Source organism: Bufo bufo, chromosome 7 (assembly GCF_905171765.1).
Source record: "Bufo bufo chromosome 7, aBufBuf1.1, whole genome shotgun sequence".
NCBI classification, from domain to species: Eukaryota; Metazoa; Chordata; class Amphibia; order Anura; family Bufonidae; genus Bufo; species Bufo bufo.
Genome location: NC_053395.1, coordinates 219,237,622 through 219,252,294, shown reverse-complemented (window position 1 = coordinate 219,252,294; position 14,673 = coordinate 219,237,622). Strand labels below are relative to the sequence as shown.

The following is a 14,673-nucleotide window of genomic DNA, read 5'->3' as shown; positions in this document are numbered from 1 at the left end:
TTTTTTTCTGGGTTGAAAAACCATTCCCAAATTTGCCATTCTCAAAATTGTGGTGAACGGGAACAATGAGGAAAACATCTAATAAGGGACGCGGACGTGGACATGGTCGTGGTGGTGTTAGTGGACCCTCTGGTGCTGGGAGAGGACGTGGCCGTTCTGCCACAGCCACACGTCCTAGTGAACCAACTACCTCAGGTCCCAGTAGCCAGCAGAATTTACAGCTATATTTGGTGGGGCCCAATGCCGTTCTAAGGATGGTAAGGCCTGAGCAGGTACAGGCATTAGTCAATTGGGTGGCCGACAGTGCATCCAGCACGTTCACATTATCTCCCACCCAGTCTTCTGCAGAAAGCGCACAGATGGCACATGAAAACCAAGCCCATCAGTCTGTCACATCACCCCCATGCATATCAGGGAAACTGTCTGAGCCTCAAGTTATGCAGCAGTCTCTTATGCTGTTTGAAGACTCTGCTGCCAGGGTTTCCCAAGGGCATCCACCTAGCCCTTCCCCAGGGGTGGAAGAGATAGAATGCACTAACGCACAACCACTTATTTTTCCTGATGATGAGGACATGGGAATACCACCTCAGCACGTCTCTGATGATGACGAAACACAGGTGCCAACTGCTGCGTCTTTCTGCAGTGTGCAGACTGAACAGGAGGTCAGGGATCAAGACTGGGTGGAAGACGATGCAGGGGACGATGAGGTCCTAGACCCCACATGGAATGAAGGTCGTGCCACTGACTTTCACAGTTCGGAGGAAGAGGCAGTGGTGAGACCGAGCCAACAGCGTAGCAAAAGAGGGAGCAGTGGGCAAAATCAGAACACCCGCCGCCAAGAGACTCCGCCTGCTACTGACCGCCGCCATCTGGGACCGAGCACCCCAAAGGCAGCTTCAAGGAGTTCCCTGGCATGGCACTTCTTCAAACAATGTGCTGACGACAAGACCCGAGTGGTTTGCACGCTGTGCCATCAGAGCCTGAAGCGAGGCATTAACGTTCTGAACCTTAGCACAACCTGCATGACCAGGCACCTGCATGCAAAGCATGAACTGCAGTGGAGTAAACACCTTAAAAACAAAGAAGTCACTCAGGCTCCCCCTGCTACCTCTTCTGCTGCTGCCGCCTCGGCCTCTTCCTCCGCCTCTGGAGGAACGTTGGCACCTGCCGCCCAGCAAACATGGGATGTACCACCAACACCACCACCTGCGTCACCAAGCATCTCAACCATGTCACACGGCAGCGTTCAGCTCTCCATCTCACAAACATTTGAGAGAAAGCGTAAATTCCCACCTAGCCACCCTCGATCCCTGGCCCTGAATGCCAGCATTTCTAAACTACTGGCCTATGAAATGCTGTCATTTAGGCTGGTGGACACACACAGCTTCAAACAGCTCATGTCACTTGCTGTCCCACAGTATGTTGTTCCCAGCCGCCACTACTTCTCCAAGAGAGCCGTGCCTTCCCTGCACAAACAAGTGTCGGATAAAATCAAGTGTGCACTGCGCAACGCCATCTGTGGCAAGGTCCACCTAACCACAGATACGTGGACCAGTAAGCACGGCCAGGGACGCTATATCTCCCTAACTGCACACTGGGTAAATGTAGTGGCGGCTGGGCCCCAGGCGGAGAGCTGTTTGGCGCACGTCCTTCCGCCGCCAAGGATCGCAGGGCAACATTCTTTGCCTCCTGTCTCCTCCTCCTCCTACTCAGCTTCCTCCTCCTCTTCTTACACCTGCTCATCCAGTCAGCCACACACCTTCACCACCAACTTCAGCACAGCCCGGGGTAAACGTCAGCAGGCCGTTCTGAAACTCATATGTTTGGGGGACAGGCCCCACACCGCACAGGAGTTGTGGCGGGGTATAGAACAACAGACCGACGAGTGGTTGCTGCCGGTGAGCCTCAAGCCCGGCCTGGTGGTGTGCGATAATGGGCGAAATCTCGTTGCAGCTCTGGGACTAGCCGGTTTGACGCACATCCCTTGCCTGGCGCATGTGCTGAATTTGGTGGTGCAGAAGTTCATTCGCAACTACCCCGACATGTCAGAGCTGCTGCATAAAGTGCGGGCCGTCTGTTCGCGCTTCCGGCGTTCACACCCTGCCGCTGCTCGCCTGTCTGCGATACAGCGTAACTTCGGCCTTCCCGCTCACCGCCTCATATGCGACGTACCCACCAGGTGGAACTCCACCTTGCATATGCTGGACAGACTGTGCGAGCAGCAGCAGGCCATAGTGGAGTTTCAGCTGCAGCACGCACGGGTCAGTCGCACTGCGGATCAGACACACTTCACCACCAATGACTGGGCCTCCATGTGAGACTTGTGTGCCCTGTTGCGATGTTTCGAGTACTCCACCAACATGGCCAGTGGCGATGACGCCGTTATCAGCGTTACAATACCACTTCTATGTCTCCTTGAGAAAACACTTAGGGCGATGATGGAAGAGGAGGTGGCCCAGGAGGAAGAGGAGGAAGAGGGGTCATTTTTAGCACTTTCAGGCTAGTCTCTTCAAAGTGACTCAGAGGGAGGTTTTTTGCAACACCAGAGGCCAGGTACAAATGTGGCCAGACAGGGCCCACTACTGGAGGACGAGGAGGACGAGGATGAGGAGGAGGTGGAGGAGGAGGTGGAGGAGGATGAGGATGAAGCATGTTCACAGCGGGGTGGCACCCAAAGCAGCTCGGGCCCATCACTGGTGCGTGGCTGGGGGGAAACACAGGACGATGACGATACGCCTCCCACAGAGGACAGCTTGTCCTTACCTCTGGGCAGCCTGGCACACATGAGCGACTACATGCTGCAGTGCCTGCGCAACGACAGCAGAGTTGCCCACATTTTAACGTGTGCGGACTACTGGGTTGCCACCCTGCTGGATCCCCGGTACAAAGACAATGTGCCCACCTTACTTCCTACACGGGAGCGTGATAGGAAGATGCGCGAGTACAAGCGCACGTTGGTAGACGCGCTACTGAGAGCATTCCCAAATGTCACAGGGGAACCAGTGGAAGCCCAAGGCGAAGGCAGAGGAGGAGCAAGAGGTCGCCAACGCAGCGGTGTCACGGCCAGCTCCTCTGAGGGCAGGGTTAGCATGGCAGAGATGTGGAAAAGTTTTGTCACCACGCCACAGCTAACTGCACCACCACCTGATACGGAACGTGTTAGCAGGAGGCAACATTTCACTAACATGGTGGAACAGTACCTGTGCACACCCCTCCACGTACTGACTGATGGTTCGGCCCCATTCAACTTCTGGGTCTCCAAATTGTCCACGTGGCCAGAGCTAGCCTTTTATGCCTTGGAGGTGCTGGCCTGCCCGGCGGCCAGCGTTTTGTCTGAACATGTATTCAGCACGGCAGGGGGCGTCATTACAGACAAACGCAGCCGCCTGTCTACAGCCAATGTGGACAAGCTGACGTTCATAAAAATGAACCAGGCATGGATCCCACAGGACCTGTCCATCCCTTGTGCAGATTAGACATTAACTACCTCCCCTTAACAATATATTATTGTACTCCAGGGCACTTCCTCATTCAATCCTATTTTTAATTTCATTTTACCATTATATTGTGGGGCAACCCAAAGTTGAATGAACCTCTCCTCTGTCTGGGTGCCGGGGCCTAAATGTGTGACAGTGGCCTGTTCCAGTGGTAGGTGACGTGAAGCCTGATTCTCTGCTATGACATGAAGACAGATTCTGTGCTGACATAAGGCCAGATTCTCTGTTACGGGACCTCTCTCCTCTGTCTGGGTGCCGGGGCCTAAATGTGTGACAGTGGCCTGTTCCAGTGGTGGGTGACGTGAAGCCTGATTCTCTGCTATGACATGAATACAGATTCTGCGCTGACATAAGGCCAGATTCTCTGTTACGGGACCTCTCTCCTCTGTCTGGGTGCCGGGGCCTAAATGTGTGACAGTGGCCTGTTCCAGTGGTGGGTGACGTGAAGCCTGATTCTCTGCTATGACATGAATACAGATTCTGCGCTGACATAAGGCCAGATTCTCTGTTACGGGACCTCTCTCTTCTGCCTGGGTGCCTGGGCCTAAATGTGTGACAGTGGCCTGTTCCAGTGGTGGGTGACGTGAAGCCAGATTCTCTGCTATGGGACCTCTGTCCAATTGATATTGGTTCATTTTTATTTTTTTTATTTTAATTTTAATTCATTTCCCTATCCACATTTGTTTGCAGGGGATTTACCTACATGTTGCTGCCTTTTGCTGCCCTCTAGCTCTTTCCTGGGCTGTTTTACAGCCTTTTTAGTGCCCAAAAGTTCGGGTCCCCATTGACTTCAATGGGGTTCGGGTTCGGGACGAAGTTCGGATCGGGTTCGGATCCCGAACATTTCCGGGAAGTTCGGCCGAACTTCTCGAACCCGAACATCCAGGTGTTCGCTCAACTCTAATTAAAAGATCAAATCCTGTCAACACTATTCAGAATTGATTGAGATGCAGGAACTGGGAAACAAACATACCAAAGAAATCTGAAAAAGGGTCTCTACCACCGAAAAATTCTCTGAATACTTCCTCAGGGCTTCGGAATGTATAGGTAAAACCTTGGTATCTGGAGTTGGATCTTGAAGGTTCTGTTAACAAAGAAAAAAAAAAATTAAATAAATGTAGACAAAATAACAAAACATCAAGAAAAGAGTCACAGAATGGAAAGTATTTTCTAGATCCATAATTTTGTACATAGGAGCAGTATTATAGTAGTTATATTCTTGTACATAGGAGGCAGTATTATAGTAGTTATATTCTTGTACATAGGAGCAGTATTATAGTAGTTATATTCTTGTACATAGGAGCAGTATTATAGTAGTATATTCTTGTACATAGGAGGCAGTATTATAGTAGTTATATTCTTGTACATAGGAGCAGTATTATAGTAGTTATATTCTTGTACATAGGAGGCAGTATTATAGTAGTAATATTCTTGTACATAGGAGCAGTATTATAGTAGTTATATTCTTGTACATAGGAGCAGTATTATAGTAGTATATTATTGTACATAGGAGGCAGTATTATAGTAGTTATATTCTTGTACATGGGAGGCAGTATTATAGTAGTTATATTCTTGTACATGGGAGGCAGTATTATAGTAGTTATATTCTTGTACATGGGAGGCAGTATTATAGTAGTTATATTCTTGTACATAGGAGGCAGTATTATAGTAGTTATATTCTTGTACATAGGAGGCAGTATTATAGTAGTTATATTCTTGTACATGGGAGGCAGTATTATAGTAGTTATATTCTTGTACATAGGAGGCAGTATTATAGTAGTTATATTCTTGTACATAGGAGCAGTATTATAGTAGTTATATTCTTGTACATAGGAGCAGTATTATAGTAGTTATATTCTTGTACATAGGAGCAGTATTATAGTAGTTATATTCTTGTACATAGGAGCAGTATTATAGTAGATATATTCTTGTACATAGGAGCAGTATTATAGTAGTTATATTCTTGTACATAGGAGCAGTATTATAGTAGATATATTCTGGTACATAGGAGCAGTATTATAGTATTTATATTCTTGTACATATGAGGCAGTATTATAGTAGTTATATTCTTGTACATAGGAGCAGTATTATAGTAGTTATATTCTTGTACATAGGAGCAGTATTATAGTAGTTATATTCTTGTACATGGGAGGCAGTATTATAGTAGTTATATTCTTGTACATGGGAGGCAGTATTATAGTAGTTATATTCTTGTACATGGGAGGCAGTATTATAGTAGTTATATTCTTGTACATAGGAGGCAGTATTATAGTAGTTATATTCTTGTACATAGGAGCAGTATTATAGTAGTTATATTCTTGTACATAGGAGCAGTATTATAGTAGTTATATTCTTGTACATAGGAGCAGTATTATAGTAGTTATATTCTTGTACATAGGAGCAGTATTATAGTAGTTATATTCTTGTACATAGGAGCAGTATTATAGTAGTTATATTCTTGTACATAGGAGCAGTATTATAGTAGTTATATTCTTGTACATAGGAGCAGTATTATAGTAGATATATTCTGGTACATAGGAGCAGTATTATAGTATTTATATTCTTGTACATATGAGGCAGTATTATAGTAGTTATATTCTTGTACATAGGCGCAGTATTATAGTAGTTATATTCTTGTACATAGGAGCAGTATTATAGTATTTATATTCTTGTACATGGGAGCAGTATTATAGTAGTTATATTCTTGTACATAGGAGCAGTATTATAGTAGTTATATTCCTGTACATAGGAGGCAGTATTATAGTAGTTATATTCTTGTACATAGGAGCAGTATTATAGTAGTTATATTCTTGTACATAGGAGCAGTATTATAGTAGTTATATTCTTGTACATAGGAGCAGTATTATAGTAGTTATATTCTTGTACATAGGAGCAGTATTATAGTAGATATATTCTTGTACATAGGAGCAGTATTATAGTAGTTATATTCTTGTACATAGGAAGCAGTATTATAGTAGTTATATTCTTGTACATATGAGGCCGTATTATAGTAGTTATATTCTTGTACATATGAGGCAGTATTATAGTAGTTATATTCTTGTACACAGGAGCAGTATTATAGTAGTTATATTCTTGTACATAGGAGCAGTATTATAGTAGTTATATTCTTGTACATAGGAGCAGTATTATAGTAGTTATATTCTTGTACATAGGAGCAGTATTATAGTAGTTATATTCTTGTACATAGGAGCAGTATTATAGTAGTTATATTCTTGTACATAGGAGCAGTATTATAGTAGTTATATTCCTGTACATAGGAGCAGTATTATAGTAGTTATATTCTTGTACATAGGAGCAGTATTATAGTAGTTCTATTCTTGTACATAGGAGCAGTATTATAGTAGTTCTATTCTTGTACATAGGAGCAGTATTATAGTAGTTATATTCTTGTACATAGGAGGCAGTATTATAGTAGTTATATTCTTGTACATTGGGGCAGTATTATAGTAGTTATATTCTTGTACATAGGAGTCAGTATTATAGTAGTTATATTCTTGTACATAGGAGCAGTATTATAGTAGTTATATTCTTGTACATAGGAGGCAGTATTATAGTAGTTATATTCTTGTACATAGGAGGCAGTATTATAGTAGATATATTCTTGTACATAGGAGCAGTATTATAGTAGTTATATTCTTGCAGATAGGAACAGTATTATAGTAGTTATATTCTTGTAGATAGGAACAGTATTATAGTAGTTATATTCTTGTACATAGGAGCAGTATTATAGTAGTTATATTCTTGTACATAGGAGGCAGTATTATAGCAGTTATATTCTTGCTAGTTACTTTTACTGTTTAGGACGTATTTCTATTCTATTTGCATATATTTTATTCTGCGACAGATATGAAGTAGAACTCACCAGGTCCTGAGAATCCGTCTTTACCATAACGATCATAAGTTTCACGTTTGTTTACTGAAGAATAAAAGAAACAAATTGTGACATTTTACTAACAATATTTACATTTAATAAACACATTTTGAATGAAAAAAATAAAAGTGGTTCTCATTCATCAAACCTGTGAGAGGAAACAGCCCGCCTTGTTCACATCAACCAATGACAGCAGCTTTCTCCATTTATTTTTAATTTTTTTGGTTGAATACATATGTAGGGGTTGTGCCAAGTTTTTTAGTTATCTCCTAGCCACAGGATAGGAGATGACTAGCTGGTCGCTGGGACCCCCCCACCGATTATGAGCACAGGGGTCCCGTTCTCCCCTTCAGATGGAGCAGCAGGTCATGCATACGCACTGCCACTCCATTCATTCTCTATGGGAGCTCCATAGATAGCCGAGTACAGCAAAACTTGGCACAACCCCTTTAATGTAACCTCATTTAGGACCCCACCCTTTATCAGCCCATTTGAATGGTCATTACATAGACCAACATTCAGGTGACTTATGAGGCTCCTTGCAGCTTTCTTTGGTGGTAATAGAGATTTCAGAAACTGGAGATTAGGGGTGGGCGATATAAACGATATACGATATTATAGTCATAAATTCTGGCCACGATATAGAGTTCAGTTATATCGCCATATCGCGATAGATGACCACGGAGCGGTAGTGAATTGAAAAAGCTTCTCACCGCTCTGTGGCCTCCCGACTTTGCACCGCGCTGCACTGGCCAGGGCCTTGCGTTCACACATCGTCAGCGCGCTGGCTGATGCTATGTGTGACGTCAGGTCCCTCCCAGTGCATGCTGGGAAGAAGACGCAGTCCTTCTCCTGTGGACTCCATCAGCCAGCCGCGCACCCTGCAGGAAAGGCAAGTATATTGGCAGGGGCCCGAATCTAACGGGGGGTGGATGGCTATGGCATGGAGCTGATGGTGCTGGCTGGGGGACATGGATGATGATGGCCGTGTAATTTGTATACATACAGAAGAAAATAATATATTGCAATATATTGTTATATCGCACATGCTTCAAATGATACCGGAGATATAGAAATCAGCTGACTGGGGACCTAATTTTTCGAAGGGATAAGGGTGCTTTCAAACTAGCAGCAAGGAACTCCAGAAGGCTGGTCCTGCGGGTGAACAGCCTGTCGGATCCATACTACGGCTAGTGCACGCGTGCCCCCGGACTACCGCTCCGGCCCCATTGCCTATAATGGGGGCAGGCCGGAGTTCGGGCGGCAGCACATGTCGTAGATTTATTCCGGCCGCCTCTCGGAATGTTTGCCGTCCTGCCGCCGGAAATCTGGCCCGCCCCCATTACAGTCAATGGGGCCGGAACGGTAGTCCGGGGGCACGCGTGCACTAGCCGTAGTATGGATCCGACAGGCTGTTCACCCGCCGGAACAGCCTGCCGGAGTTCCTTGCTGCTAGTGTGAGACTAGCCTAACCCCTTTAAAGAGTATTTCCATAAGGAGTATTAAATCTCTAAAACCAAACACAAATATGAAAAAAATCATGTAAGATATACTTGTTCTATCTGCTTTTCGGAAAGCTGGGTGATGACTAGTGTTGAGAAAATCTAAGTTTACGAAGTGGAATTCAATCCGAATTTCAGAGAAAAATTTGTATTACTGCAAAGGCGAATTTCCTCGTGCTTCGTGGTAATGAATTAATTTTCCCTGAATGACAGTTAAAAAAAAAAAAAATTAAATCATACTTACCTCATCCGCTTGAGCGCGAAGAGTCAGCTGCCGCCATCTTGATCGAAGATCCCGCGCGAAATCCTGTGCTCGGTGACGTATGATGTCATCACGGGCCAGGCAAGATTTGGCGCTGGATCTACAATCAAGATGGCGGTGGCCGGCTCTTCGCACTCAAAGGGATGAGGCAAGTATGATTTTAGCTAAAGGACATCCACCTTTTCAAATGCCATTTGTCCCACACTTCACATACGTCCAGTGATCCGGTTCAGATCCCCCCCAGCAGAAGTCGAACGTGTCGGAGGGGAACTGAGGCCAGAACTGATCCCATAGTTTTCTATGGGATAGTGCACACATCTGATTTGTCAGTTATGATGCCAAATAGCGCCGGAGAGAAAACCGCTTTTCTGTCCGGTGCTATCAGTGGATAAATGCCGGATATGTGAACATATACGAGTTGTGTCCGGCTCCCGGCCTGGACACAACTGATATATATGATGTGGGCCTCTGATCCTGCAGCGGATACGAAGCTGCCAGTGATGTCCAGAGGGGATAGCGGTTTATTCCTCTGTCCGCACTAAAACTAAATGTTTATGGTAAAGTCAGGAAGAATAGCAGCGATGTCCTGTGTACGGCCTGTGAATATCCACTGCATAGCCAATTACAGCAGCAGCTCAGCTCCATACCGTCTGATAGCACCTCATAGGCCTCTGCAATGTCTTTAAACTTCTTCTCTGCAAGCTCCTTGTTATCTGGATTCTTGTCTGGGTGCCATTTCAGAGCCAATTTACGATACCTGAGAGAACAGAAAACACAAACCAGGACCGGCAAAATTAATTAAAACAAGCAATTATAGTTAATACTCAAAATGATAGCTATTTTCGTGTACTGTACATAGGAGCAGTATTATAGTAGTTATATTCTTGTACATAGGAGCAGTATTATAGTAGTTATATCCTTGTACATAGGAGGCAGTATTATAGTAGTTATATTCTTGTACATAGGAGGCAGTATTATAGTAGTTATATTCTTGTACATAGGAGGCAGTATTATAGTAGTTATATCCTTGTACATAGGAGGCAGTATTATAGTAGTTATATTCTTGTACATAGGAGGCAGTATTATAGTAGTTATATTCTTGTACATAGGAGGCAGTATTATAGTAGTTATATTCTTGTACATAGGAGGCAGTATTATAGTAGTTATATACTTGTACATAGGAGGTAGTATTATAGTAGTTATATTCTTGTACATAGGAGCAGTATTATAGTAGTTATATTCTTGTACATAGGAGGCAGTATTATAGTAGTTATATTCATGTACATAGGAGCAGTATTATAGTAGTTATATTCTTGTACATAGGAGGCAGTATTATAGTAGTTATATTCTTGTACATAGGAGCAGTAGTATAGTAGCTATATTCTTGTACATAGGAGCAGTGTTATAGTAGTTATATTCTTTGAAAATTCTCTTTTTATTGAAAAGTATATTGAAAATACATACTACAACATTATGCAGTGACATATACAAAGTGGTTGATATCGTACATTGCTTTGAGTATACATAACAGCTTGAAGCACTGTAGATATGGACCTAAACAGAATTCTGTATATAAATAACAGGACAATACTAATTTCCCATTTTTCACATATAGACAGAATAATCATATCCCATTATACAAGTATTATGCAAAGGTTACAGATGCATCTTACCAGTATATAAAGGTCTTGTAGTATGACTGGTGAACATAATGACGCAGAAATAGAGGAAAAAGGGGAGGGGAAGGATATGGGGATAGGGACAAGGAATAGGAGGGAGGGAAGGATAAAGAGGAATAACCAAAAACAACAATCCATCCATGACACTCGTTCGTATGCAGCATATTAGATATCTAAAGTGCATATTGAATGTATTCATATTCACAGGTATTATTTTGTCAGTGACTCAGACATGGTCTAGAACGCGTACCATTAATGCGCATATATACCCTCTACCCGTGAGCTCATAATGTACCACTACTAGCAGACCCGTGTGCCGTCTGACTATTCGGAGGGTCATCCCTAAACATGAGCCAGGGTGTCCAAAGCTTCACATATTTGTTGTGATTCCTGTCCTCCCAACTCGCCAGTTCCTCCATACGACAGATATGGTCCACCTTGTTCAGCCATGCCTCCACAGTGGGGGGTTCTGTACTCAACCAGTGCTGCGGGATGAGCAGCCTTGCCGCCTGGAGTAGTAGTTATATTCTTGTACATAGGAGCAGTGTTATAGTAGTTATATTCTTGTACATAGGAGGCAGTATTATAGTAGTTATAATCTTGTACACGGCAGCAGTATTATATAGTTATATTCTTGTACATAGGAGCAGTATTATAGTAGTTATATTCTTGTACATAGGAGCAGTATTATAGTAGTTATATCCTTGTACATAGGAGGCAGTATTATAGTAGTTATATTCTTGTACATAGGAGCAGTATTATAGTAGCTATATTCTTGTACATAGGAGCAGTATTATAGTAGTTATAATCTTGTACACGGCAGCAGTATTATATAGTTATATTCTTGTACATAGGAGCAGTATTATAGTAGTTATATTCTTGTACATAGGAGGCAGTATTATAGTAGTTATATTCTTGTACATAGGAGGCAGTATTATAGTAGTTATATTCTTGTACATAGGAGCAGTATTATAGTAGTTATATTCTTGTACATAGGAGCAGTATTATAGTAGTTATATTTTTGTACATAGGAGGCAGTATTATAGTAGTTATATTCTTGTACATAGGAGCAGTATTATAGTAGTTATATTCTTGTACATAGGAGCAGTATTATAGTAGTTATATTCTTGTACATAGGAGCAGTATTATAGTAGTTATATTCTTGTACATAGGAGCAGTATTATAGTAGTAATATTCTTGTACATAGGAGCAGTATTATAGCAGTTATATTTTTGTACATAGGAGCAGTATTATAGTAGTTATATTTTTGTACATAGGAGGCAGTATTATAGTAGTTATATTCTTGTACATAGGAGGCAGTATTATAGTAGTTATAATCTTGTACACGGCAGCAGTATTATATAGTTATATTCTTGCAGTAGTTTTTGCTGGTAATCATATTCTGTTTGTCTTGTCAGGATGAGAACTGAACAGACTTGAAAAGTAACAACCACTTGTTGAATCATGAATTTGCTTGGGGCAATTTTCACTTAGGCCTCTTTCACACTTGCGTTGTCCGGATCCGTCGTGTACTCCATTTGCCGGAAGTGCCCACCGGATCCGTAACACCGCAAGTGAACTGAAAGCATTTGAAGACGGAACCGTCTTCAAAATGCGTTCAGTGTTACTATGGCACCCAGGACGCTATTAAAGTCCTGGCTGCCATAGTAGTAGTAGGGAGCGGGGGAGCAGTATACTTACAGTCCGTGCGGCTCCCCGGGCGCTCCAGAATGACGTCAGAGCGCCCCATGCGCATGGATGACGTGATCCATGCGATCACGTCATCCATGCGCGTGGGGCGCCCTGACGTCACTCTGAAGCGCCCCGGGAGCCACACGGACGGTAAGTATGCTGCTCCCCCGCTCCCCACTACACTTTACCATGGCAAACAGGACTTTAGCGTCCTTGCAGCCATGGTAACCATTCAGAAAAAGCTAAACGTCGGATCCGGTAATGCGCCGAAACGACGTTTAGCTTAAGGCCGGTTCCGGATTAATGCCTTTCAATGGGCATTAATGCCGGATCCGGCCTTGCGGCAAGTGTTCAGGATTTTTGACCGGAGCAAAAAGCGCAGCATGCTGCGGTATTTTCTCCGGCCAAAAAACGTTCCGTTCCGGAACTGAAGACATCCTGATGCATCCTGAACGGATTTCTCTCCATTCAGAATGCATTAGGATAAAACTGATCAGGATTCTTCCGGCATAGAGCCCCGACGACTGAACTCTATGCCGGAACAGAACAACGTAAGTGTGAAAGAGTCCTTAACTTCCAACAGTAAAATATAGCCTATGTAACATGCCTGAGTCTGTGTGCAGGGCCTGAGTCTGGGGCAGCTGATCTAACTGATAATATGCAATATATCCATTACATTACTATTAATCTTTCCTTCTGGGATTCGCGTCCCCACCTATCCCTTGGTTGAACTTGATGGACTTGTGTCTTTTTTCAACCGTATTAACTATGTAACTTACGCTCGTTTAATATCATCCTGGGTGGCATTTCGGGGAACTCCGAGGATTTCATAATAATCTCCCATGACTAACAAGAAATTCTCTGGAAAGTAGAAGGGATAAGATTAGAGATATATACATGTCCAGCAGTGATGCAGATACAGAAATAGTGGTTGACTGAATTCCCCTACAGTGGCACCTTACACCCCTTGCCCCACCCGGCAGCCATATTATTTTAGGAAACAGTAAGCACATAAATGCAATTCCATGCCCTCCATAAATGCCCTTAGCTATTAGTCAGTCACTGCACCCACTGGATCTTGGCTAAAAGGTTAATGCTATAATGATATGGTTCATTAGCAAAGTTGTTAAAATCTTTACTGTGATGTTAACTATGCACCATGAATTCCATGCAAATGGGTAGGGAAAAGCTAACGTCAGTCTTTCGTTTTAATTGCCAGGTAATTGGCTGGTCCCATTTTCCCTTGGTAAACACAGAGTCTGCTGTTGTATAAACTAGAGAGAAAACCTGTTTACGACCAAGACGGGTGCTTTTTTCCAGGAAAATACCATTCCTGAGAGTAAAAACTGTCAGAAAAGCAACTTTACTAAGGATTTACCTCTGACAGAAGGAAGCACTGAATTATTGCAGACAGTTGAGGACCATAAAGTCCATGCTGGACTGAAACAGTAAAAGTAACGCACGTATACAACTTTGGACTTTACTGCATATGGTTAGGGTTAATTGCTTCTGCCGCCCACCGCACTTTTGAGACAGACTAGCCATCCGATCCAGAACTGCAACCTACAATTGGGCATTGCAGAGAATTATTCAGAGTTTGCATAACTTTGTTCACTTTGGGAAGTTTTCTAGTACCTATAGGGAGAGACTCATCACTACAGCCACCCCTTATATGCAGCCTTTGTGAAAAAACTACTCTGAGATAACTGAAAACTGTGCCTAGCGCTGGCGTTTGTACTGCAACCCCCATCATCTATACAGAAAAGAGAAACTTTATTTTATTTTAACCAAGCAAGTCTGGACATTGCCTCCATCATCCGCCAGCCTTGCCTCCCATTTTTCTGCCTTGCACCCTGCGTTTCTTCTAACATCAAGGCCATCCCAACCACCATCAAGCAGGAGATCCCCAAAGTCCAGAGTGTGTCCCAAGGTGAAGGGTTGCACCCCTCCATTCACTGCACGTGCGGTACCTGGGAAGCGATGGGGCTGGGATTAGCAACCTGACACTACGATCCCTACGATCACCCTCGTTGCTACTGCCGCTACCCCTCTCCGGACCCGCACACCCTCTTGCTGTGGGTCGGCACGCTGCACACATACACCACTACGCTAGACGTGATCTACTTCAAAAGCTAGTGAAGGCATTGTA

General features: G+C 43.5%; 1 protein-coding gene across 1 annotated transcript in view; it reads right to left on the bottom strand.

Annotated features, from left to right (window-relative positions):
• DNAJB2 (DnaJ heat shock protein family (Hsp40) member B2) overlaps positions 1–14,673 on the bottom strand; it is a 148,343-nt gene that overhangs the window by 13,614 nt on the left and 120,056 nt on the right. Inside the window, exons 3-6 of the mRNA XM_040441582.1 lie at positions 13,304–13,385; positions 9,801–9,910; positions 7,381–7,434; positions 4,471–4,581 (exon numbers count right to left, since the gene is read on the bottom strand). Coding sequence (XP_040297516.1) covers positions 4,471–4,581; positions 7,381–7,434; positions 9,801–9,910; positions 13,304–13,368 — 340 coding nt within the window. The 5' untranslated portion in view covers positions 13,369–13,385. The remainder of the gene's footprint in view (positions 1–4,470; positions 4,582–7,380; positions 7,435–9,800; positions 9,911–13,303; positions 13,386–14,673) is intronic.